The following is a 23,902-nucleotide window of genomic DNA, read 5'->3' as shown; positions in this document are numbered from 1 at the left end:
CAGTTCTGTCCTCGTTGCTTCTGACCTTGGTGATAAAACATCCTGCGGAAACTTTGTCCCTTATTATCATGGTACTAAAACCACACAGGTGGCCCAGAGGCCAGAGGGAGAATCCAGCCAGAGGTAGAGGGCGCCCACTACATGGCCTTGGCAGCCTTGAGCTGAGTAAGTTTCAGCAGTGCAATGTCCATTCACAGCACAATATTGATTTTCTTGATGCTATGCTCTCCAGATGGTCCACCCTAACTGAAAGGGGATTCTGGGCAATGTAGTCCTATACACATTGACCCATTACAAAACTGTTGCTGGCATTCAGTAAATATTTGCATGAATAGTATAACATTTCTCTTGTAAATTGTTGAAAAGTTGGAATACTTCATCCTGGCTTTGCCTCGCATATATCAAGCAATGTCAAAGAAGTCACTGAGATCTTTGAGGTTTAGTTTCCTCATTTGTAAAACTCGGAGAAAAATCCCTGTCTAACCTATTGAACATGATTTTTACCAAATCTGTTGAGATAATCCAAACAGAAGCATAAAACAAACACGTAGCAGTATCGCATTTTTTTTTTTCGGAGCTAGGGACCGAACCCAGGGCCTTGCCCTTGCTAGGCAAGCGCTCTAGCACTGAGCTAAATCCCCAACCCCGGTATCGCATTGTTTTAATTGCTGTTACCAATAATTCAGTTCTTAGATGAGCCACTTGGGACATTAATGGTCCCTGATCAGTCTGCCATGCACACACCCAGAGAGATTAAATTAGATGAGATGTGCAGTAACACTGCCACCTAGTCCATGGCCTGCTCTTCAGAAGGAGTCATAATTGTCTTTCAAGGTGAGGATCCATTTTCACATTGATTTTTAGTTCTGGGATGAATGATTAAGAGGGACAAGCACGTAACTATTGGTGACTCTGGGAGCTGAGGAGCAGGGGCTCTTTCTGGCATGGAAGTTGTGGGTAGCGGATGAGGTTTCTGTCCTGTAAATCTGGGCTTGCATTTCATAACAGCCAAACTTGCTCAGCAGGATGAAGAAGTCCCTGCGGAAGTTCTTGGTGAAAATGGCGTAGAGGAAAGGATTGGCGCAAGAATTGATGGGGTAGAACAGAACTAGGAGAATTTTGGCCTTGGACACAGTGATGAGCGGCACCTTGAGGGAGGCAGAAATGGCAAAGAATGAAATGGGGGCCATGCAGAGAAAGTCTGTGAAGATGAGTGTGGCCATGCGCTTGGCAATCTTGGTGTCGCTTGATGAGGACACAATTGTAGGATTCCTCACTGTGAGGTAGATGTGGGCATAGCAGCCACAGATGACCACAAAGGCCAGGACATTGAGGACAAGGAGGGCCATAACATACAGCTGTGACAAAGGGCTGTCGATATCCATGGGCAGGCAGATGCTCACTTTCATGTAGCTACTGATGCCAAAGATGGGGAAGAGAGCAGCTGCGAAGGCAAAAGTCCAGCCCAACACCATGACGCTGGCAGCATGCCGGAGCTGCACCTTGCATTCCAGTTGCATGGCATGTGTGATGGTGTGCCATCTTTCTAGGGTGATGGCTGTCAGTGTGTAGACTGACAGTTCACTGGCAAAGACAGTGAAAAAGCCAGCAGCATCGCAGCCTGCTCCTGTTTGCCAGTCGATGGCATAGTTGTGGTACTGGCTCTTGGTATGGATGTCAACTGATGCTATAAGTAGCAAGTAGATGCCTATGCAGAGATCAGCGAAGGCGAGGTTACACATAAGGAACCGGGGCACAGTTAGCTTGTATTGGCTTGTGGTCAGGACCACCAGCACTGTGGTGTTCCCAGTAATGGCCAGGATACTAATAAACCATATCAAGACTCTGAGGATGTTGTACCCCATGATATCTTCACATGGATTAAATGCATCTGGCTTTGGTGAGCAGGTCACATCAACAACTTCATTACATAAGTCATAATCAAATTCACTGTACATCATGTCAGATCCTTTTCCATAACTGGGTTCATCATCTATCAGAGAGACTCTCTGATCCCCAACTTGAGTCATATCATCAATATCTTGCCTTAAAATAGACTTGTTGCAAATTGGATGAAGTTCAGAGCTAGAAAAATACAAAAAGGAATAGAATCAACATCCTGGGTACAGAATGGCAAATACACTACCACCTTTGTACAGAGTAGAAATCAGGGCTTCTTCCAGAGATTGCTTTTCTTTCCAACATCTTGTCTGCCCTTGAGGCTGACTCATGGGTCAATGCTGCTTACTGTAAATGAACAGAACAGTGCGTGTGTGTGTGTGTGTGTGTGTGTGTGTGTGTGTGTGTGTGTGTGTATTCCTGGAGTGGAATGCCCATGGGGAAACCATCTGGCCGCAACTTGAGTGTGGGGAGGAAGGCGCCTGAGAGTAGCTAACCCTTGCTGTTAAGTGCAAATAATTTACAGACTTGATATTATCTCTACTCCTTTCCTTCCCCCATTGCCATTCAGATTCCTTCTAGTCTGCCTGAGAGAACATATTCCTATTTCTCTATTCTAATCACTGGGCAATTATGTTTTCTGACATGAATGAGAATTTATTTTCTAGTTTTGTCTGCAGTAGCCAGAGTATCAGCGTCTGTCATTAATTGTCAGACACCCTCATCCTTTCGCTCTTTGGTTCTATTGAGAGGTCAGCTAATTTTCCTGAGATGCTACCAGGATCATGGGCTTTATCATCTCACTGCCCAGAGGTGACAATAGGTCACAGGCATTTGTTTGCCCTGCAAAGTAAGCCTAGTTCTCTCACATGAAATAGCTCCCTAGTTGGCAGCCTCAGAGAAAATACAAGTTTTAGGGGGCCTAGTTTGTTCGCAGGTTGTAAGGTCCCCCGGGAACCACTGAATCTTCTCAAGGCTCTTTCCTGGTTTTCCCATTTAAGCTTAAATATATGAGAGACCTTGTCAGCAGATAGAGGCACTTACAAAAAGAATTGAATGAAACCCAGGTGGTAATATTCAATCTGTGAGTGCATGCATAAATATTCTAAGACTTTGCATGTGGACAGAAGTGAAACTTGTGCTGTAATGTGAAGGTTTAACCAGTGTGACCTTTTCTCATGGGGAGAATTTTTGATGGAAAAAAGAAATCAAATATATATCTTTACTTTTCCTTCCATTTCTGCTCAAGGGGAAAGTTCACAGCAACATTAAATGACAGCATTTTCTCAAACTTACCACAATCTCAGACACCAGGGAAGTGAGAAAGAGCATTAAAGTCCCTTGGAAGCCCCCAGAAGAAAAGGCAAGAAGCTGGGGGAGGAGCAGCCTTCATTTGATTCTAAAGGATGAGAGTGTGTGTGTGTGACCAGTGTCATGTGATCTTCTCTCACCCCTCGGAAATGAACTAAATGGCCAGAAGTCATTTCCTCTTGACCTTGGTGATTCTGTTCTTATTTTCTTCTGGAGTATCATAGTTTATTTTAGAAACTCATAAGACTTCTCAAATCCTCCATAGCTAACCTAGTGAGGACAGTTAACATGCATAACTGAAAGTGACTGGAGGTGGACTCCATGAAATCCGTGTGTTTAGTCTGTGAACTAAAGTGAGATAAGCTGTAGGACAGGTGTACAGGGGACCAGAGGGCCATGCCGGGGTGCTTAGTTTGAATACTGTCTCTGTGTTAATTGTAGCCTAACTATGGGGGCAGAAAGTAAGTTCTCTGGTACTTGTGGAGTGTCATTTAGCTCAGCAAAATGGAAGTTGATTCACTATGTAAAAAAAATCTCCCCATCCTTGGGTTATTGGCTTTTATGAAGAAGATTCTTATCCCTGGTGCTACTGCCAATCTACTTACCAGTGAGGTCTCATTTTCCTGAAACAGAAGTCACCCACTGACACAGGTACTTACACTCCTCGAAATAACAGCCGAAACAAAGCTGGGGAAAATAAGTGTTGCCTTGCAGTATCTTGGCAAGTCTGAAGTCCAACAAGGAATGGGGAGTTAGCATAGTGACAGTTTAGAAGTGGAGCTTGGGGACTGCGGCATTGATGAACAAAGACTAGGTAGGTGGTGCCACAAAGTACCCCAGAGGTAGAGCTCCGGAGTCACGCAGAGCTGAGGCTCTGAAGTTTCTTTTGGTCACTGTTTTGATTCAATTATTCGGTAACTCCGAACCTTAGTGTCTGCCTTTGTTATAAGAAAGTGATGCTGATAATAATAATGATTAGCCTCTCTAATGTTAGCAGTAAAGATGAAATTGTTACAATGTGTGGCATGGAGTGCTCTACTGTGTCAGTGGTGCGAAGGCCAGCTGATGGCGGGCACTGGCTTCTTGTTGGGGTCTAGGCCTATGTGGTACTTGGGAGCATGTGCCATGGTGCATCGGTTCAAAATTCAGTTGCAAGGAAATGACCTAAATACAAGAAAACTTAAAAAACAAAAGAGAAACAAAATAAAGTGAACTGAGTGTAGAAAATATCTATCTGAATGAGAATTACAGGGCATGGTTGCCTCAGCATTTCAACAGAGGTCAAGGGGAACCATTAACCCAACAGCATGGTATCATGGGGATTATACTTATAGTATGGGCATTGCTTTCCAGTGAGGACCAGAAGAATAATTTCATCAAGCAGCTCAGAAGACAATATTATTATTATTATTATTATTATTAACCAAACTCTCATTATATGCTATGCAATGAAATGACACTATTTTAGGAAGAAATCCTGCCAGTACAGTCATTTTGCATTTGTTCATGTGTGTAAATTTCTTGATGAAAAAAACCCAAACACCCTCCACAGAACTGACTCTTCAATCCAGAACATGCCTTAGGCCTTCAGTCAGGAACTCTCTCCATGTATGGATTTTCTTCATGCCACCAATATGTAGCCATTCTACGCTGTGTGACGGCACAAGCCAGACTTCAGGGATTGACATAGAAGACTCACATTTGCCGCTTCAAGTTTGCAAAAGCACAGCAGTGGCTGGGGTAGGTGAGGCTGGCCTCCATGAGGGTGACAAACTTGTCCAGATTAGGGAGCTTTTTCAAGCGGTATGTTGACCTGGCCCTCAGCTTCTTCAGATTTTCTAAGCCATGGTTCGGTAAGGAATGGACCTTTGTCCTTGAGATATCTCTGTAAAGAGAAATGGTAAAAACATATACCATGGTCATCTTGGGTTGAAAGTTTTCAGCTTCTGGCTAATAGAAAAAACAAGAAGGTGAATTTCCGACATAGCTGGGAAGGGATACTTCAGTTTCACAGCACATGTAGGCCAGGTCAATATTCAGCTTAGATGTTTGACTTGCTTAGGAGGAGTCCTGGTTCTACTGGTCCTGATGGGAGGAGTTAGCTAGCGGACTGCCCCTAAGACTGGATAAAACCGCATTCTGTTGGTTTGGGCTCCATCCTTGCTGGTGAGCCATAGAATCAGCCATCTCTCTTCTGTAGTTGATTTGTGCCTGACATTGAGAGCTTTTTCCACCACTGTGAGGCTAGCTATAAAAATATTTCTAATGAACTGAGGTGGTGTCTGTGAGAAGGGAATATTCTATACAGGGAAGAGGCAGTGTAGTCAAACTCAACAGGAAGTCCAGGAGGCAGGTAGATAGGGAATATGAACTTGGTTTTCACAAAGACTTACCTGTTCTATAGCCTGCCCCTGTGCTTGTTAGATCTGCTTTGTAAGAGTGTTTCTCTCTGGGGGAGATAGCAGAAGCTTGGTAGGAATTGATGCAGTGGACCATCTAACTTAGTTCCTATTCCTATAAGTCTCTGAGTCTTGTCCTTCCTGGCTGCCACATTAGTATTGGGGTGTACCTGGTGTCAACTTCAAAGCTAAGGTCAGTGTCAAGAGCAAGGAGATTAAAATGCCACTGTCTTGGTCCTGTAGAGACCTTTGCTTGGTCGTGAATGGGTGTTTCTGATGTGGGTGGTGGCAAGTGATGGCCTGGATGTTTCCTTTCAGTTGCCCCCCCCCCCCAAACAGGGTACCCTTGGATAGACTCGAGGAAGAGTCTTTTACTGTTGACTGTAAGTCAAAGCAGTAGGCACTCAAAGCAACGTAACTCAAAGTGTGAATATATCATGGCTGCCCCATATGCTCTCACAGCCTGGTGAAAATTGCATTCTCAAGGTCTCCTCCCCTCTTGTCATTCTTTTCCTCAAAAATTTACCATGGCTCTGTATTGTCCAGGGGAACTTCCTTGCCTTCTGCCACCCCTTTTTCCCAGTCAAACTTATATTGCTTCTCTGTATATAATGTCACTAGTTTTATATGTCACCCATCTGTCTCCTCATTCTTACAGAAACAATGCTTACCAAGGCTGCCTTTGAGTTCCCATCACCTTGAGTTCATAACTATTTTGTGAACATGAAGCATTTTTTCCATGAAATGTCCCATCTTAGCACCCCATTCTCTTTAATTTCTTCAGACATCTGCTTTAATTTCCTTCTGATTTTTATTTTATTTCTCTTCTATCCCCCATTTAGACACTAGTATTTATTCAAACACGCACCAGTTCCTTTAGTTTCACACTATCAGATATGTGGCTATGGCTTCCAATGCATATGTTAGTTCAGAACTGCAGCAAGATACTCCATTCTCCATTGGATCCCCTATTTCAAAGACTCACATGAGCATCAAAACTGGACTTAAGCATGTTTCTCTTTTATTGTACCCCTGTTGTTCAAGATAGAAATTTGGGGGTTCTCTTTGACTCTTTCTTCCTCTTCACTTGAATAATAGTCTATCAGCTCAACTGCCCTTTAGTTTATTTTTGTTACTTTAGTGAGGGTCCAGAGTCTCTCAATGGACAGATAAAATGGACTCATACTGTGACCTCCTGACCATGACTCCAATGCAGTCTTCCCACCATAACCAGAGTAAAAATTTTAGAATGCTAATCACATTGCGATCTCAAATTCTCCAATAAGTCCCCATGATTTTTATGACAAAAGACAAATCATTGGGTACAGTATGCCTGTCCTCTGCCTGGTTTATATTCTATCTGTTTATATTGTCTGTGCTTCACTCTGAATTTCAGGAGGGCTGAACCCTGTCAGGTCTGTTTTTTTTATGCGCACCTTTGTTAACCTGCCAGTGGGAGGCACGTTTTGGGAGGGCAAGAGAACATCTCCTTCTGCTTCCTGTCTTAAGTGGCATCTGAATCTTTGCTGAGATTCCAGATGCTTCTAAATAGATATGCTGATGATCTTCTTCTTTAATTTTCTCTAGTTCCCTGGCTACAGGAAGGCCACTTGTCACTTGCTCTTTAAGTCCTGAGGTTAAAAGTGCTATCTACCACTGATGATCTCCAGGCTATTGATCGCTGATTAGATAGTCAGGTAGACTGACATTTTCAAAACCAGTAATTGCTTTCATGTAGTCCTTAACTCTTGTTTTCCACAATTAAATGAAATTTCCTCATTCCAATTTAAATCCTCTATACTTACTGATTCCCCCAACCCAATCTATTATTACTGAGAGAAGTACACCACAGCCTCCCGTTGTGATTCTGCATTTAAATGTTTCTCGTTTTGTTAATTCTTGCTTTATGTAGTTGGTTATTTTTAGGTCCCTATAAATTTAGAGTCGTTTTCTTCATGATTTTCTCCATCTCTACTAATATCTGCCTCTTACCTTTGAGTCTCCTGTTTTCCAGTTGCTCCAGACGGTCACTTGTTAAGAACAGCCTCCCCTCCCCCAGTGTTCTGTTCTGTCTTCTCTTACTCTGTGTATCAACCTGGCAAGCCTTGTGAGTATTACGGTCTATATTCTGGCTACTTCTTTGAAACCTATACTCAGTGTTCAGCCACCTCAGAACAATCGCTGCTTGGATAATGAGAAGGTCAATTTCAACACTAAAAACTAAGCTTTTGATTTAAAGAAGAAAAATCTGTGTCACCTGAAGCAGGTTGAATGTTCCAACTTGTCATAAACAAATTTAGGTGGCATCCTTGACTCCCGTCTTTTGGATTCCATATTCAAACTTAGATAAATATCCTATATATACATAAGCGAACTATTAGTGTTTCTCACTTATCGCTATCCCTATAGGGAGCAGCTTCAGATTCTCTGAGGTACGCTTTCTTTTCCTTTTTCTCCTCTCCTCTCCTCTCCTCTCCTCTCCTCTCCTCTCCTCTCCTCTCCTCTCTCCTCTCCTCTTCTCTCCTCTCCTCTCTTCTCTTCTTTTTCCTTTTTTCCCCTTCAAGTCAGGGTTTTTCTGTGTTGTAGCCCTTGTCTGTCCCAGAACTTAACTTTCTAGACCAGGCTGGCCTCAAAGGTAGAAATACGACATTTGATTTTATAATTCTTTTATAAAAAATGCTCTTCACTCCTACATGGGAAAATATATGGAGTGTAATAGAATAAACATTAATTTTTACATTCTTATGAATATAAGTGATTGTAACTCAACTGGTTAATCTTGGATTAAGGGATACCCAGAGAGCTGGGAAAACATTATTTCTGAGTATCTATGGAGATTGCCAGAAGATTGTACTTGAATTGGTAGAGTTTGGGGAAAATTTGGTTTTAATCAATGTGGGTTGGCAAATTCATACTGCCTCACACTTTTAGAGCTAACATCGTTCTTTTACCATTCTTCATATAACAAAAGTCCAGATTCAGCAGCCTTAGGACTTGCACCAGCAACTCCTTGGTCTCTCTGATGTTGGGCTGAGGATTTGAGTTTGGACTATGCCATACTACCAGATTCCCTGGCTCTCTCAGCTGGAATAGCCTAGAAAGGACCTCTCAGCTATCACACTTATGTGCGCCAACTACCCTGATGAATCTCATCTCATGGATCTGTACATGTCTCAGTCATAGGTTACATGTCTCTGGAGAATTGTAATTAATGCAATCATTATGTGGTTAGTGACATTTTGGCTAGTAGTTCAGACATTCCCAGAGTATAAAACAAAACAAACAAACAAAACAAAACAAAACTATGAAGGCTATGATGGACAATCATGTTTTAAGGAACACAGGGAACTATGGGATAAGATCAAAATTCTGAGTTTTGACAACCAAACAGAAGTTTAGAATCTATACAAGACAGAAAAATAATTCAAGATCTGTAGTTTTCTAGTCTTGAGAATAGTTTTGAATCCATACATACAGTACACACAGAAACACAGACACAGACACACAGACACAGACACACACACATACATACACACACACACACACACACGCTATATGTAAATATTCAACAAATTGAACATGAAATGAACTGGACATAAAAGAGACTGAAGATGAACAGACATGGTGCGGCGACTACAATTTTGCCTGTGTTTATAAACTCTTATCTTTTCACACTGTCACTTCACCGGTCACAAGTCATCATGTCATCCAGTATAGTAGACCCTGCCTGTAACCTCAGTAATAGAGTGGCTGAATCAGGAGGACGGATGGAATTTTGAGGGTAGCCTGAATTATACAATGAGTTCCAGGCCAGCCTAGACTACAGGGTAAGGCATGTTCAAAACTCCAAACCCAAACCAAAGTCACAGTGTTGCAATCAGTACTCTGCTCTGTAGCAAAAGTCTATATTGAGAGGGGGAGGTAGAGACTAAAGTGGCCTCCTCCTTTAGCCAGGCAAGACTTCCAGAGGAAAGAGGAGCTCGTTAATACACCCACAAAACCTTCAACCTAAAATTTGTCTTACCTACAAGATGTGCAGGAATTATGATGGAGCAGAGACTGAGGGAACAGTCAACCAGTGACTGCCCCAACTTGAGACCCATCCCATGTGAGAGAGCCAACTTCTGACACCATTAACAATACTCTGCTATGCTTGCAAAAAGAAACCTAGCATAACTGTCTCCTGAGTGCCTTCATCCAGTAGTGGATGGAGGCCGATGCAGAGATCCACAGCCAAACATCAGGTGGAGTTCGAGGAGCCTTGTGGAAGAGTGGGAGACAGAATTGAGCAAGCTGATGGGGTCAAGAACACCACAGGAAGGCCTACGGAGTCAACTGATTTGGGTCAAAGGCAGCTCATAGAGACTGGGCCACCAGCTAGCAGAGCTTGGAACTAGGCTCTTTACATATTTGTAGCAAATGTGCAGCTTGGTCTTCATGTGGGTCCCCTAACAAGTGGAGATCAGGCTACCCTGGTCTCTGTTCCTTGACATTGAATCCCCTTCTCCTACCTGGACTGCCTGGTAGGGCCTTAGGGCGAGAGGATGTGCCCAGTACTGCTAGGCCTAGATGTCCCAGGGTGGGGAGATACCCAAGGAGCACTCCTCTTCTTTGAGGAGAAGTAGAGGGGACAATGGAAGGAAAAATTTGTAAGTGTGGGACTTGGAGAAGGTGGGCAGCTGTGATCAGGATGTAAAGTGAATAAAAATAAATAAATTATTGAGAAAAAAAAGAAAATTTACAGCGTGCTTATTTCACAAGCAGGCAGAATTTATCCTCCACCCCAACTTCAGAGCAGGCACCGTTTTGGTTTGTTTTAAGTTTCTCTGTTCCTTACACCTATCCCCATGCTAGACACACAGTGGCAGATCTGCTACTGAATCCTTAGTGAGTATTGACAATGTTCAATTCTGACCTCATCCCACACGGGTGGCAGGGGTTGTGGACTGTTTGCCTAACCCTTCCTTGTCTTTTAGCCTGGTCAGGTGGAATAACTACAGTTTTTCATTTTAAAATATTATTTTGGTTAGTATTTTGACATACGCTGTATTTTGGCAATGAATAGTTTTGAAACTTTAGACCATTAGCAGGACTAACAGAGACACCACAGGCTGATGGCTGAGTCTTAGAGATTTAGTAATCCTAAATTGTTTCGGCATTGCTAGGATTCTTGGCATTGAGGTACAGAGTGGCAAGGGAGAGAACAGCAGGTAATGACACTGGCATAGGAGAAGCAGGAGTTAAATAGTGCTGCTTGCCCCTTTAATAAAGTCTGTTATAGCCACTGCCACAAATGTGATTTGAACAATTTCTATTTTTTTCCCAGCAAAGATGTTATTACGGGTCAATCATTTCCATAAGTGAGAGCGCATTTCTGGTGTATTCTACATTGACAGATGGCTAGAAGACCTCTCTTTCATGATCCCAGGCAGGATAAAAAGGCAATTTACTATCTATAGGACTGTGGGTACACTGGTAATGGAAGAGAATCATTTTTATACAAATAACTCAGTGTTTGAATCTGAACTATCAGGTGAATCTGAGCTATAGCCAAATCAATTTGATAAACCATCAGAATATGATTGTACTGACTCCAGCCTGCAAAGGCAACACATTACATTTTCCCCACAGGAAACTGTTTCCCAAGGAAACAGCAATTGCTTGATTGCTTAAAGAAGTCCAGCTCTAGTGAGTTCAGAATATCGGGTGAGAACTTAGATGGCTGCCGATGCTCAGGGTCAAGACTCACAAGGGGAATTGAGGATGCTGTGCCTTTGAAACGTGATGGAGCCTGTCTGCCTGCCCCCGGCTTCCCGCATCCTTTCGTCTTTTCAATCAAACAGATTAGACATGTGTGTTCAGAGGCTCACTGTTCTTCATGTAGCTAGAATTTTCGCCTTCAGGAAGAATCAGCCATCAGTTTGAGTGAGCGCCCCCAATTCCCTTAGAAGCTTTCATACTTATCTGCTGGAGACCAAGGAAAAGGAAGACATAGCATCGCGGATGCTGGGGTGGCTGAACAAAGCAATTTTCAAAGCTGACTCCAGAGCAGGATGCTAGAGCAGCTTCCGGGTCTACCAGCATCAGCACCACTGGCATACATCGTACATCGTTAGAGATACCAGTTCCTAAGCCCCCCCCGCCCTGAGATTTTGAATCATTCCTCCCCAACTTTTGAGACAGCGTCTCAGCTGCCGCCTCTACCTCTAGTTCAGCAATTGCAAATGTGTGCCACCATAACTGATTTCATACAGGGCTGGGGATCAAACCCAGGGCTTTGTACCTTGCATATAAGCACTCTACTAACTGATGTATGCCAGAGTCAATGAATCTAGAGTTCTTAGTGTGAGGATTAGCGATTCATAGTTTAAAAATCCTTCAGAGGCTTATGATGTGCAATCACACTTTGAAACCCTGCTGCAGCTCCGTCAGAAGCCACTCACAACTCAGATGCCTCAGAACTGTGTTCTATTGCAAGATCTGCCCTAGGCTAATTTACATAACCTGGCTCCTCCTGAGGGTCAGCCACATGCAAAGACTGCTTATGTAGAGGCATGTTTCTTTGACTTATTTAAACATAACTTTAAGGACCCATTTTGATTCTAAGGCTCCCTGTGGGATGCACTGATCTGTTATAAATGCTTTGCCATTCAGTAGCCCACAGCCAGATTGGGATTCGGCTGACTATTCCTCATCTACCCAGAGAGCATGTAGTGGACCTCCTGACTTGAGAAGCCTGGAACACTCTGGGGTAAGAGTTAGGGATCTGACCCAAGACCCAGCTCAACTGGTGATCTGAGCAGCAGCGGCTGTGTTGTGGGCTGTTTAAGCACGACCCTGTTTCCTCTCAGCTGTTTAAAGCACTGGAAGAAGGTGGTCACCAAACCCCCCACTGGGCAAGTCTAATCGAGTCGCTGCACAACATTGCAGAAGTAGAAAATGAGACAGATAGGCCATCATCTGCCTGCATTCCACTTGTGGAGGAGACAGGCATGAAGGACATTTGGAATGACCTCAGAGTCGCAGAAGGGGAGGCAGGAAGTTAAAGTGATAACTTGAACTTGAAGTCGCAGAAGGAAATTAGCAGTTGCATGCTGGGATTTCAGCCAGGTTCTTGTGCACATATCCTTATCCATTGACATGAAAAGGCAAGGGATATATGGGATATTATTCTTGCTTAATAATATCCCATTATTAAGGGTGCCTTTTGAGACAAGACTTAAGGTCAGGAAGTCCTCAGACTGACTACAAAACTGACTCAGGCCAGCTGCAGCTCATGGAAATCCTCCTGTGTTTGCCTCCAGAGTTCCGGGGTTATCCGAGTGTCACCGGGCTTTGCTACCATTTTGAGTCAATCAAAGTGTTTCTTAATTTCACTGGATTTCTACAAAATTTGTTTTCCTAATTCTATGCACATATATTCCAGCAACAGGGGGGATGGCAACACAGCCTTATAGAGGGCAGGGCCCTGCAGAATTGCTTCTGCTGACTCCATTTCTTTTGCTTCCATTTACATCAGGGATGTGTGGGAGATTTGTATTTTGTGGTCTCTGTTAGCATTCTGAGGAGACACATGGTCAGTGTCTGGCCTGGATCCTGCTGATGCAGCCTCAGAACATGCTCACATGAGCCATGTGTCTGTATCAGTGACTTGTGCTCCTAGGATGAGAAGACGATGGTCATAATTATTTTCCTTCTACTTCAGTTTGGTCTCAGTTGTTGGAGGTCTGATGACTAACTTGCACAGGTCTTAGTAGATGCATTCATGGTAGAAACACATGTGAATGTGAGGCATCTGGACTGGTTTATGCCTCCAGCTGTGCTGTTTATAGTTATATCGTGACCCTCAGTGGATCACTTTCCTTCCCTGGTCCTGGATGCCTCAGCTTGATAATGACTCATATCCGAGGCAGCATTTTCAGGAGCACACAATAGGCTATGGCTCTGCAGATCCAGCAGCCTGCATATTGAAAGCATATCCCACTGCTGACATGTTCTGCCAAGAACAGAGAGCAGTGCCCACACAGGAACATCCAAAGCACTCAGGACTTGTAGCTAGGTGACATGGATGAACTTCTAGCCATCCACAGAGCATCGGAGGTACTGTGAGAGTCTGCTTGTCTTCTAAGAACTCTCAGAACAGAATACATTGATCGTTATGGGTTATAAATACTCCACGAACACTTGGACTATGTTCCTAGTACTCTCTACTGTGCCCATCATTGTACTTTAAGCCAACATCATAATCTGATATATTAAGTCATATTATTATTACCTGATTCTCCTTCCATAAAATATAATGTCCTTGGGATGAAGAACTTCATTTGGTTTCCTGTACTGTATGATACTGCTCTCTTAAATACTAAAGTAGAAGTTATGCATCTATCTATCTATCTATCTATCTATCTATCTATCTATCTATCTATCTATCTATCTATGCATATGCATATGATATGTCTGTGGGTATATGTCTATGGGTATATGTCTGTAGGTATATGTCTTTAAGCCTCAGACCATAATAAATAGATGCCACTGGTTTTCCTGCCCTTTAAATAAGAAAGCTGGGGCTTAGAAAGGGAAAGGACTGAGTCGTAACCACGGTTGTCTGCCCTGACAGCTTGGCTTTAAACCAGTGCTTCCTCTTGTCTCTGTGTTGCTGTCGCAGCTCTGGCACTTTAGATTAATGTTTGAATTTAGGATGATAAATCTTTCTTAACACATACTTTCCTGTCTTCCAAAGGTAGAGCCTATCTCAGAATTACAGCACACCCCTTATCATCAATAAGAAACATTTGCGGAGTTACTGTCCTGCCACACAGAACATGATTCTGAAAATACGAAGATTCTTTTACAAAAGAGAAAGCCAGCCATTTGTGAATGTGAAAGTAATGTCTGCCCAGGTAAGTGACTATGCCTATGATGACTGGTAAATAAGAGGACAGGAGTGTGGCTACCACATGTCTGCATAGAACTTAGATGGGGATTCGGGGGAAGCCTTAGTTGTGGTATAGGCATGGTTATTTGTTTGCCAGCCTTCCTGCACCTCTTTTCTTCCCTTTATGTGCCTCTCTTCCTGAAGAACATTCTCTAGTTAATCCAGTGGATCTTGCTTAGAGTCCAGGAAAGCACATTAAAAAAGACCTTGGTAACTGTGATGCAGTGTCGGTCTCCGCTCTGCATCACAAAGACAATGGTAGCTGCAGGGGAAGTCACTGATGGCTTGGTTTCTAGAGAGACTTGGAGGAGACTAGGGGCTTAGGAGATCATCCATGAAGGGGCAGAGATAAGAAGAGAAGAGGAGCAAAGCTACTTGTGAAGGAAGTTGGGAATGTGAAAGAGTCAGAGGGGAAGAAGTTCTGACACAAGGGGGCAAGGCACTGATGTAGTCCACTGGCTCTGGAAAGAGGATCCCAAAATAGTGTGTGTGTGTGCATCTCACTCCATTGAGTGGACATATTTATGTATCCTAGGTATTAAGGATAAGGAAGGAGAATCAAGCTTTCCCCGTCAAGGAAGAGACACGTAGCAGAATGCCTGGCTGTACCATTGGTCTCACCATTTAGTTCCAAATCCATTCTATACAACTTACGTTGTGTTTGAGCGAGTTGGTTAACTCCTCCAGGTAATCCAGTCTACCTTTCTTCAGAATGACAACAATAACTCTTATCTCAGTGGGCTTCATAAGGATTAACTGAGATACACTTTAACCTCTTAGAACACTGTCCGAGACTCAGGACATGTTTATTTCATATTACTCTCACCAGTGTACTCTACGTTGTCCCACAAATCTTTGCAGGTATCACAAATCAAAGTTGACCTTGTTTGGCTTCCCTATTTTGTAAGTTTCTTTAAGGTGGAGAAAGTTGACTTCTAACTCATACAAGCTGAGCTCTTCTGCATGGAAACGAACGGAGTTACTCACAAAATGACTGGCCCAGAGGCTCCCTGGAAAACGTCATTAGGCAATTCTTCCAAATTATTGTTATCGCTTAGATTCCTGGGGATGGAGTTGGAGAAAGAATAAGAAAAAGAAAACCACATAAATATCCCTGTTGTAAGAGCCATTTCCCTCTAAATGGCCTGGGAGAGCAGTCAGGACTACTTACAGTTCATCTAGCTGGGTTCCGTTGAATGCACAGTTGTGTATTTCTTCAATCCCATTCTTACTCAGCCATCTGAAATAAAAGCCCATTAAAAACTTAATAATGTCGGATACAGACAATACAGGGGATTTGTAATTGGAAGTACTGGAGCAGGGTCAGACAGCATAGTTAGTAGCATAAAAAAGATGCAACTCTTAAGCTCAGGGATGGAACGGGAGAGTGACTCATGCTGGTTTACCACTATGTAACCTTTTTGTAAGTTTTGAAGTTTGCATTATGTCTGTATGTTATCTCTTCCCAGGAATAACTGGGCTTCATGGAGAAGAATTAATAAATATTTAGTTTTTTTTTTTAAGGCACACTGTATCCTCTACCTATAAGATCTTTGTACACTTCGCCCACATGCAGAGAAAATTCTAGAGGAAGATCAAAGATCTCCCCTGACTTGAAGGATGGAAATCATAATTACTGAATAAATATTTCTAAGACAGAGAAAGGGTGATTTTGCTCACCTTTCCTTGTGGCTTTATGCTCTTCACCCATACTCACCCACAGCAACAGGACTGGCTGTCATCAAAGTGATCTAATTAAATTGTTAGACAACCTGAACATCTCCAGTGACCCATGGGGCCCTGGTTATTGGAGGTTTGTGGAGGTGGCTGTGGGTTATGGCAGAAAGGATAGGAAATCAATTACAGAAACTGTGGGCTGTGGCGGGATGAGCTTTGAGAGTGGCCACTGCTGAACTCTGGGAGGTGGGACTAATTTACGAAGTTGTGCTCATTGTACTGAGACGACTGAGAAGCAGGTTTGCTTGGACAGGGGTGCCTCAGGCCACCTGGGGCCATAGGTTATGTCCTGTTGCCCCTCTTGAGTGGATTTTCGAACAAAACAACTTCACAGTCAGGAAAGCGAGCTCTGAGCCTTGAATGTGCTCTTGCTTGTGCATAGCCTCTCTTCTTGCCAGGTTTGTTGGGTTTACTAACAGCCTGCTCTAAGAGCTGACACAGAGAAGCTAGGTTGGGACTCCAAACATTTCTTAGGCTGTGTTGGGAAGCTAGAAGACAGTTCAAAAAAATCACAGGTGGACAACTATGTGTCTTTGTCTCCCATCTTCCTGAAAGCCACTGAGCTAACAAACCTAGAGAGAAGGAAAGTATATCTTTTCAACATTGGCTACCTAAAAGGTGGCATCTCCTGACAAAGAAGTAACTGTGCACTCCATCTTACTCCCCAAACCCCATTCTACCACCAGTACCCTGAAAGGTTTCTCCCAGAAACACTTAGACTGTGGATACATCATATCCAGGGTGGTGACATTCACTGGGGCAGCAGTCTCTAACCTGTGGGATGCTTATCTATTCATTGTGGTTTGACATCAACCACAAGTGTCAACAAAATTTCTCTACTTTATGGACCAAGAGGCAAGATTAAAGATGTTGTTTGCTTTATATAGGTTCTCTTAAGGTGAGGTCATGAATTTTATTGAACAAATACAAAATATAGTAGTTAAGTTAAAAAAAAAACTTTTATAATATATGCCAACTGTAGAAGCCAGTCTTAGCTAGAAGCTGAAGTTGACTTATGCACTTTAATTGTCCGACTCTGAATCTTTGCCCAGGCCTGTATAGGCTCTACCTACTTACCTATAGACTAGACAATTGATTTTTTACTGTACAAAATTGTCCCATGAAAAAACAGTGATATAATGAAATAATATATAGACTATAATAATTATTGTATTCAAGGTAGCCCATTGCCCTTTTAGGTTTTTTGGTTAGCAGGTCACATCATACAGGAAGGGATAGCTATTTTTATATCAATTATATATCATCACACAGAATCAAATTATGGCAAAACCCCTTCCCTTGGCTTCATATTGAACTGTTGAACTCTTAAACTACCAACACAGAGATACCAACAACTATAAAGTACACTTCTAATCTTTTTCTTTGGGAGTTTTATGATGAATTCAAGGCCTTGATCATGCTAGACATGTTTTCTACCTCTGGAATATATCTTCTGCCAACTATGCCTATCTATCTATCTATCTATCTATCTATCTATCTATCTATCTATATATCTATATATCTATCTATCTGTATCATCTATATCTATATATTAGGCAATTCTTCCAAATTATTGTTATTCCTTAGTATGTGTGTATATATATATGTATATATGTGTATATTTACATATGTATGTTTATTTATATATTTATGTTAAATATAAATGCATATTTATATTTAAATATATCTATATTTAAATTTCAAGACAAGTTGAACTCATTGTAGAGTCCAGGCAGGCTTTGAACATATAATCTTCCTGTCTTAGCCTCTTAAATCACTAGGATTTTAGGCTTATATCATTAGGCCCAGTTCCTAGACTCTTAAATCATGGAATGTCTTTTAAAACTCACTGACAATGATGGTGTTTGTGGTGATGATGATGATGATAATGGTGGTGGTGATGATGATGATGATGATGATGATGATGAGGAGGAGGAGGAGGAGGAGGAGGAAAATAACCACCATCTGTGTGATTGTCTGCTAAAGAAAATGACCTGGGGGTTTTCCTAGGTCCTGCTTTGTCCCTAGAGTCAAATGGCATGCTCACTCAACAGAGACTTCTCTGGACAACTGAAAGCTCATTAAAACTCATGAAGGATGAGCAAGCTAGATGGAAGAAGGTAACTAAGCAACAGAGAAAACATGAATGATACAATCCTCTCCTGAGGCCAAAGCCTACTGGGACAGTTGTCTCAAATATAATGTAATCTCTGCTCTCCTCAGTTGGGCCATTCTTCTGGAAGGCCATCACTGGGTGCCTTCCCCAGCAGCCCCTCTGTTTTCTCACCCAGAGGTGGGTGAGAAAGGGCTCAGAGGTCCTGCAGAAATGGTTTCTTATTGCTTATTTTTTGAATCAGTAGCCAAGGGCCTGATGACCTTAGGATGTTTAGAACAAATAAATATTGACATTTGTCTTTAGAATGAAACTTCAGAAGTTTCAAAGATGTGATGAGGTAGAGAGCTTTTGAGTGCTCAACATCATGTCATTACACTTCCCCTGAGTGTGTTAAATGGCTCTCTTAGGAGAAAACATCCCAGTATTAAAGGTACTACCCAGATTAAGAGCAACTGGAAACTCAGAGCTGCATTGAGCAAGAAGCTTTCACTCTATTATCTACGGATTAAGGAACAGACAAAGTAAGAAAATAGATGTTGTCCTCACAAGTGTGAACTTATCTTTCAGAGATGTCTGAAAAATGGTGACTCCCAGAGGAAAGTATCCTCTCTTGAGAAGTGTGCATCTATGGTATCCCACAGTGTCCATAAAGAAAATGGTGAAGAGCAGACAGGATCTGCTCTTGGCAGACTACACACAATGAAGTTCACTTAAAAACAGAATCATGAGACATCACACTGAAACGAACCCATGACAATTTGTGAAACAGGAAGATGGAATTCTTTTCTTAAGGTAGAATTACAGAGAGTCCCCAACTGTCAGTCTGTGCATCTAAATTGCATGAAGCCTGGGAATCCTTGTATAGTTCATAATACCTACTTTCTTGGCTATCCTGAGAAGTGGGTGGACTTCCATGCTGGCAACTAACAGAGAGGATCAGAAAGTCATTCATTAGTGACACCTAGTGCACTTTAAAACTTCCCCAGGATTCAGTCAGATTAACTCGGGCTCATTAGCAAGTGTGATTATTCTGGGCAAAGAAGACCATCTTTGCACACTCAGCATGGGCCTGAGTGGGAGCTACTTCTGGTGATTATGAGGAAGGAGCCATATTTCCCAAGTCCACCTCCTTCCTCATTGTTCTCTTTTGGCAACAAAAGCCTTGCCAGGCAATAATCAGCTTTATTGACACACAAGCTATTTTGTCCTTTGGAGCAGATGCTGCATCGCGGGAGACCATCAGTCAAAGACAATTTTAAATACTTGAATCACACTACAGAATCATGAATTATTAACATGACTCCATGTTGAGATTCAGAGATGTAGAAATGAAAGGAAATACAGAAACGATAGAATGATTTAAATGGCGAAATGCCAGTGTTAAACACACACGAACAGAGGCTTAGTCCATAATGAGAAAGAGAGATTAGTGAAGGACCAAGTGTGAGGCTATGGGTTTGCCCCCTTACTTACAAAATCACACTTTCAAAACTCAGTCCCATGAAGGAGTTCCTGGCAACGATGTGGATGTTTATGTTATCTTGAATGTCTCTAAGAAGAGAGAGCAGACAAATTAGATGTTTGTGTGGGCTCCACCTGTGTAACCTTCCCACATTCAGTTTGCTGGCACCAATGGATTGCAGCTGGAGTAACACTTTGATAGAGTTTTTGTTCAGAGAATAACAGCTCAAAGTTTGGGCAACAAATGGCCTGTTTATCTGTATTGTGTTAGTTCTTCCCAAAGAAGAAATTGCACAGCCTTAGGACCTTTTCTCTTTGGGGGAATTTAGAGGAAGTCACTGTGTAGAGGTTCTTCTCAGTATAGCTCTTTATTAGCCTTGTTTCTACAGTTGGTCTCTGCTCAATAAGAAAGACAGAAGCTAACCTGGTGCCTATGGACAGACTTTCTATTCATTTTATTTGTGGCTTCTCTTCCTTTCTCATTCTTTCAGTATTTTCTCTGAATGTGTGTGTAGGACAGTCTCAGGTCATTCTGAAGGTCCTGCTGACCTTTCTTTTGAGACACCATCTGCTACTGGCTTAGAAGTAGACTAGTAGACTAGGTTACCTCCTTAGTGCTGGAACTGTAAGCACGGTGGTACATGCTTGGATTTTAAAACGTAGGGGTTAGGGGCATCAAGCTCAGGCCCCTGTGCTTATAAATCAATCACATATCTGAGTTATCCTGTAGGTCTTTTTCGTTTTTCTTAAATATTGTTTTTTTTCCATCCTTTTTATTGAGCCACAGAAAAAAATACTATTGACTTTTTTCTTTCCATGTTAAAAGATATTGAGAATTTTTTCTGTTTGTTTACTTATACTTCTATCACACTGACCTCCTGGGCCTGGTGAACATAGAACAGTACAAGTGCTAATAGCTGGAGACAACTCAAGAAGTCTAGAAGATTCTCTCTATCCTACATCCTCAGTTGCTTATACCCCTCCTTACCCTCTCCTTGGGGTTGGTACAGAGTCTCACAGGTTCACTATTGGAAATAATGTTTTTCCTTTCCTTTCCTTCCATCCTTCCATTCCTCCCTCTGCCACCCCTCTTTTTTCTCCTTCGTTCCTTTCTTCCTTTCTCTTTCTTTGTTTCCTTGTTTCTGACTCTCTCTCTCTCTCTCTCTCTCTCTCTCTCTCTCTCTCTCTCTTTCTTTCTTTCTCTCTTTCTCTCTTTCTGTGCTGGGACTCAAACCCAGATACTCATGCCTACTAGAAAAAATACTCTACTACTGAGCTGTCTCCAGCTTCACATAGTGTCTTTTCTCCTCTTAAATTCCATGTATCCTGGGGAAAGGGAAAACAGTTGTTACTAAAGCCTTAGTGTAGATCTTTCAGGTAGTTTCTCTGTGTAGGGAAAAGACAGGCACTCTAGGAATAAAGGGGGATGGTGAAGGAATCTGGGGTAGTTGCAGGGAGCCCCCAGGTAAGCTTCATGTATGCTAAGTATCTATGTAAAGAAAACTTGATGATTTGGTTCTATGCTTGTTTGCTGATGGTAGTTACTGCAGAGCTGAACTTTGCCAGCCCCTCTTGCTGTTTGTCTTTCTCCCTCAGCTCTCACCTAGAGCCACGTATTTGGAAAATGTACTGTAATGGATATTAAAGCCACAGAAAGCCACAGTAAGCTCGAAGGCATGAGCCGACCAAACATAGAGGAAACTTTGGGGAAGTGTGAACTAAGGTAATCATTTTCTCTTTGTAAGCCGATCATCTCACACTTGTTGTGAAGATGGAGGGCTGTTTGACATCCTAGTAATAAGAACTTACAGTAGAACCTTTTGGAGAGACTGGATCTTGTGAACAGCTGGCAAATGCTTAATGCCTGTGTTGGATATTAACCTAGAGAGATTGAGACAAAGCGAGAGTGAGGAGAGATGAAGCTGTCATGCAAACATCTGTCAGAGCTAAAATTTCCGAGTTCAAAATACCAATTATGGACTGTCAAAAACAAAAACAAAAACACATAGCAGAGCTCTCACAATATAGATTATACTTTTATTATCTGCTTTTTTTTTTTGTTTTTAAGAAGCTAACCAGGATCTAGTCAGTTGTTGATTCTTCAGAGCAAAGAAATTTATGATTCTTTTTATAAGGCATTGATATTCTACTATCATTCATATGCTGTTTTATTTTTGAATATTAATAAGTTAGCAGCATTCAAAAATGACTTACAATGAGAAAACATTTCCCTAGTGACTCCATTTCCCAGCCTTGGTGTACTTATTGGAAAACTAGTGTTTTCCCTTTCAAAGAAGTTCGTTTTGGGTTACAGTGTGAGACTGCATACTCTTTGACTTTAGGATATATAAGTATTCTAGAAAAGAGTCAATGAGAAAGTGGTTACTGTTGGTCGGAGGTAAGTATTCATGAGTAAATAGTTTTAAAATCCCTACATCATGACAGCAGATCTGCCCTTGATCCTACTCAGTGTTCAGCTTCCTTGGAAATCAAAGTCTGAAAGTCTGTGATGAAGGCAGCCGATGACTACTGTAATGGACACTGTAGTTCAGCGCATCAGGAAACATGAAGCAGAGGAGGAGGAAACTAGTTAGCACAAGCATGAGTGATGGTGTTGGCCACCGCTACTGGTGCAGTTTCTGTAATCTCCAGGACCTGATTTAGGAGATCTACAGCACATGTATCAGAGTTATTGTTCTGAAGGAATGGTATACAGGGAGGGAAGGGATTCATATTTCCAAGTGGCCAAAGATAGTACCATGTTACAGATGCCCCAGTTCCAGCTTGGATATTTATGAAAACCCAGTGAGTTTCATGGGTATATCTTACCATAGCACAAACAGTTCTCTGGAGTAGAAAGCGAATAAGCGGAAAGTGGTAGAGTCTAGCCGCACCTTCATTAGGCCTGTGGCATTTTGGAGGAGGTGCTTGCTAATTGTCTAGTGACGCATGAGAACTATCAGGCACACCACTTTTTCAAATTTCCCTACTGTGAGTTGCTCAAAACCTTCTGCCATAACTCTGTGTCCATTTCCTCCTTCTGTGTCTGGCTTAGTTAAGCCATAATTGGTCCTTGCCACTCCCATCCTGAAGAACCCTACTGACATACAGACCATTGTGAAGTACCAAGGCTCTGGAATCCGTTTTGGTGTTTTGTTCCCCATGTCTTTATTCAGAGGGTCAGTAAATCTTATCTACGGACTGTTGTAATGGTTCTCTGAGACTGTGTTTCCACTAGGCTCCTAACACTGCAAGTAGAACTCATTTTGATAACCTTTTCTTTAAATACTTCCAACAAAATCTCCTTCTTTTTACTGGACTAATGGTTTTTCATATATTCTTTTGGGGGATTTGTTATGACATTAATTTTTCTTTAAAAATTAAAAGCAAGCTATGATGGCACAGGCCTGGAATCCCAGTATAATTGCAATTTATGATTAGGCAGGGTTCGACAGTGAAACCCTGCTTCAAAATTCATTTTCCATATAAAAGAATGATCATTTTGATACTAAGGTCAATGAGTAAAAAGTAAGTGCATAGAGGCCTTAACCACAACCAGATACAATGCAATGCACTGCTTGGGTTCCCCTATGTTCCCACATTGCACTTAACCCCTTCCTAACCTCCAGCTATACATATTTCTGTAGCTATATATATTTTTCTAAAGGATCACTTTTTCCAAAATAGAATCATAGAAATACCAACTTTTGAGTCTGACTGGCTTTTAATACTTCCAAGATATGAAACTCAGCATGATGTATTTGAAATCCACCCCCCTTGTTTTCTTTTTCAGTAGTTCCTTGTTTATGTTGCTAAATAGAATTTCTTCTTTGAGTGATTCACAATTTGTTTTTCTATTCCCAAGTTGAAATTTTAGGTTTTTTTTTTTTGTGGAAAAAATATTGGTTAAATGTATTAATGTTCATATAATATTATATGCATATATCACACATACAAAAGGTGCTTTAAACATTTGTGTATAGTTGATGTTTGTTGAGCAAACATCTCTCTCTCTCTCTCTCTCTCTCACACACACACACACAC

General features: G+C 41.9%; 1 protein-coding gene across 2 annotated transcripts in view; it reads right to left on the bottom strand.

Moving 5' to 3' along the window:
* Window positions 1–646: 646 nt before the first annotated feature.
* The window catches only part of Fshr (follicle stimulating hormone receptor), a 184,440-nt gene continuing 161,184 nt past the window's right edge, over window positions 647–23,902 (bottom strand). Inside the window, exons 5-10 of one of the 2 annotated variants that reach the window (XM_032908629.1) lie at window positions 21,668–21,739; window positions 19,871–19,948; window positions 15,716–15,784; window positions 15,532–15,606; window positions 4,910–5,095; window positions 647–2,085 (exon numbers count right to left, since the gene is read on the bottom strand). In XM_032908629.1, the coding sequence (XP_032764520.1) occupies window positions 861–2,085; window positions 4,910–5,095; window positions 15,532–15,606; window positions 15,716–15,784; window positions 19,871–19,948; window positions 21,668–21,739 (1,705 nt within the window). In that variant the 3' untranslated portion in view covers window positions 647–860. The remainder of the gene's footprint in view (window positions 2,086–4,909; window positions 5,096–15,531; window positions 15,607–15,715; window positions 15,785–19,870; window positions 19,949–21,667; window positions 21,740–23,902) is intronic. The other variant, XM_032908630.1, reaches the window with a different exon arrangement.

This window comes from Rattus rattus, chromosome 7 (assembly GCF_011064425.1).
Source record: "Rattus rattus isolate New Zealand chromosome 7, Rrattus_CSIRO_v1, whole genome shotgun sequence".
In the NCBI taxonomy this organism is placed as follows: domain Eukaryota; kingdom Metazoa; phylum Chordata; class Mammalia; order Rodentia; family Muridae; genus Rattus; species Rattus rattus.
The sequence above is the reverse complement of the archived record's forward strand: the minus strand, read 5'-3'. Positions and strand labels throughout refer to the sequence as shown.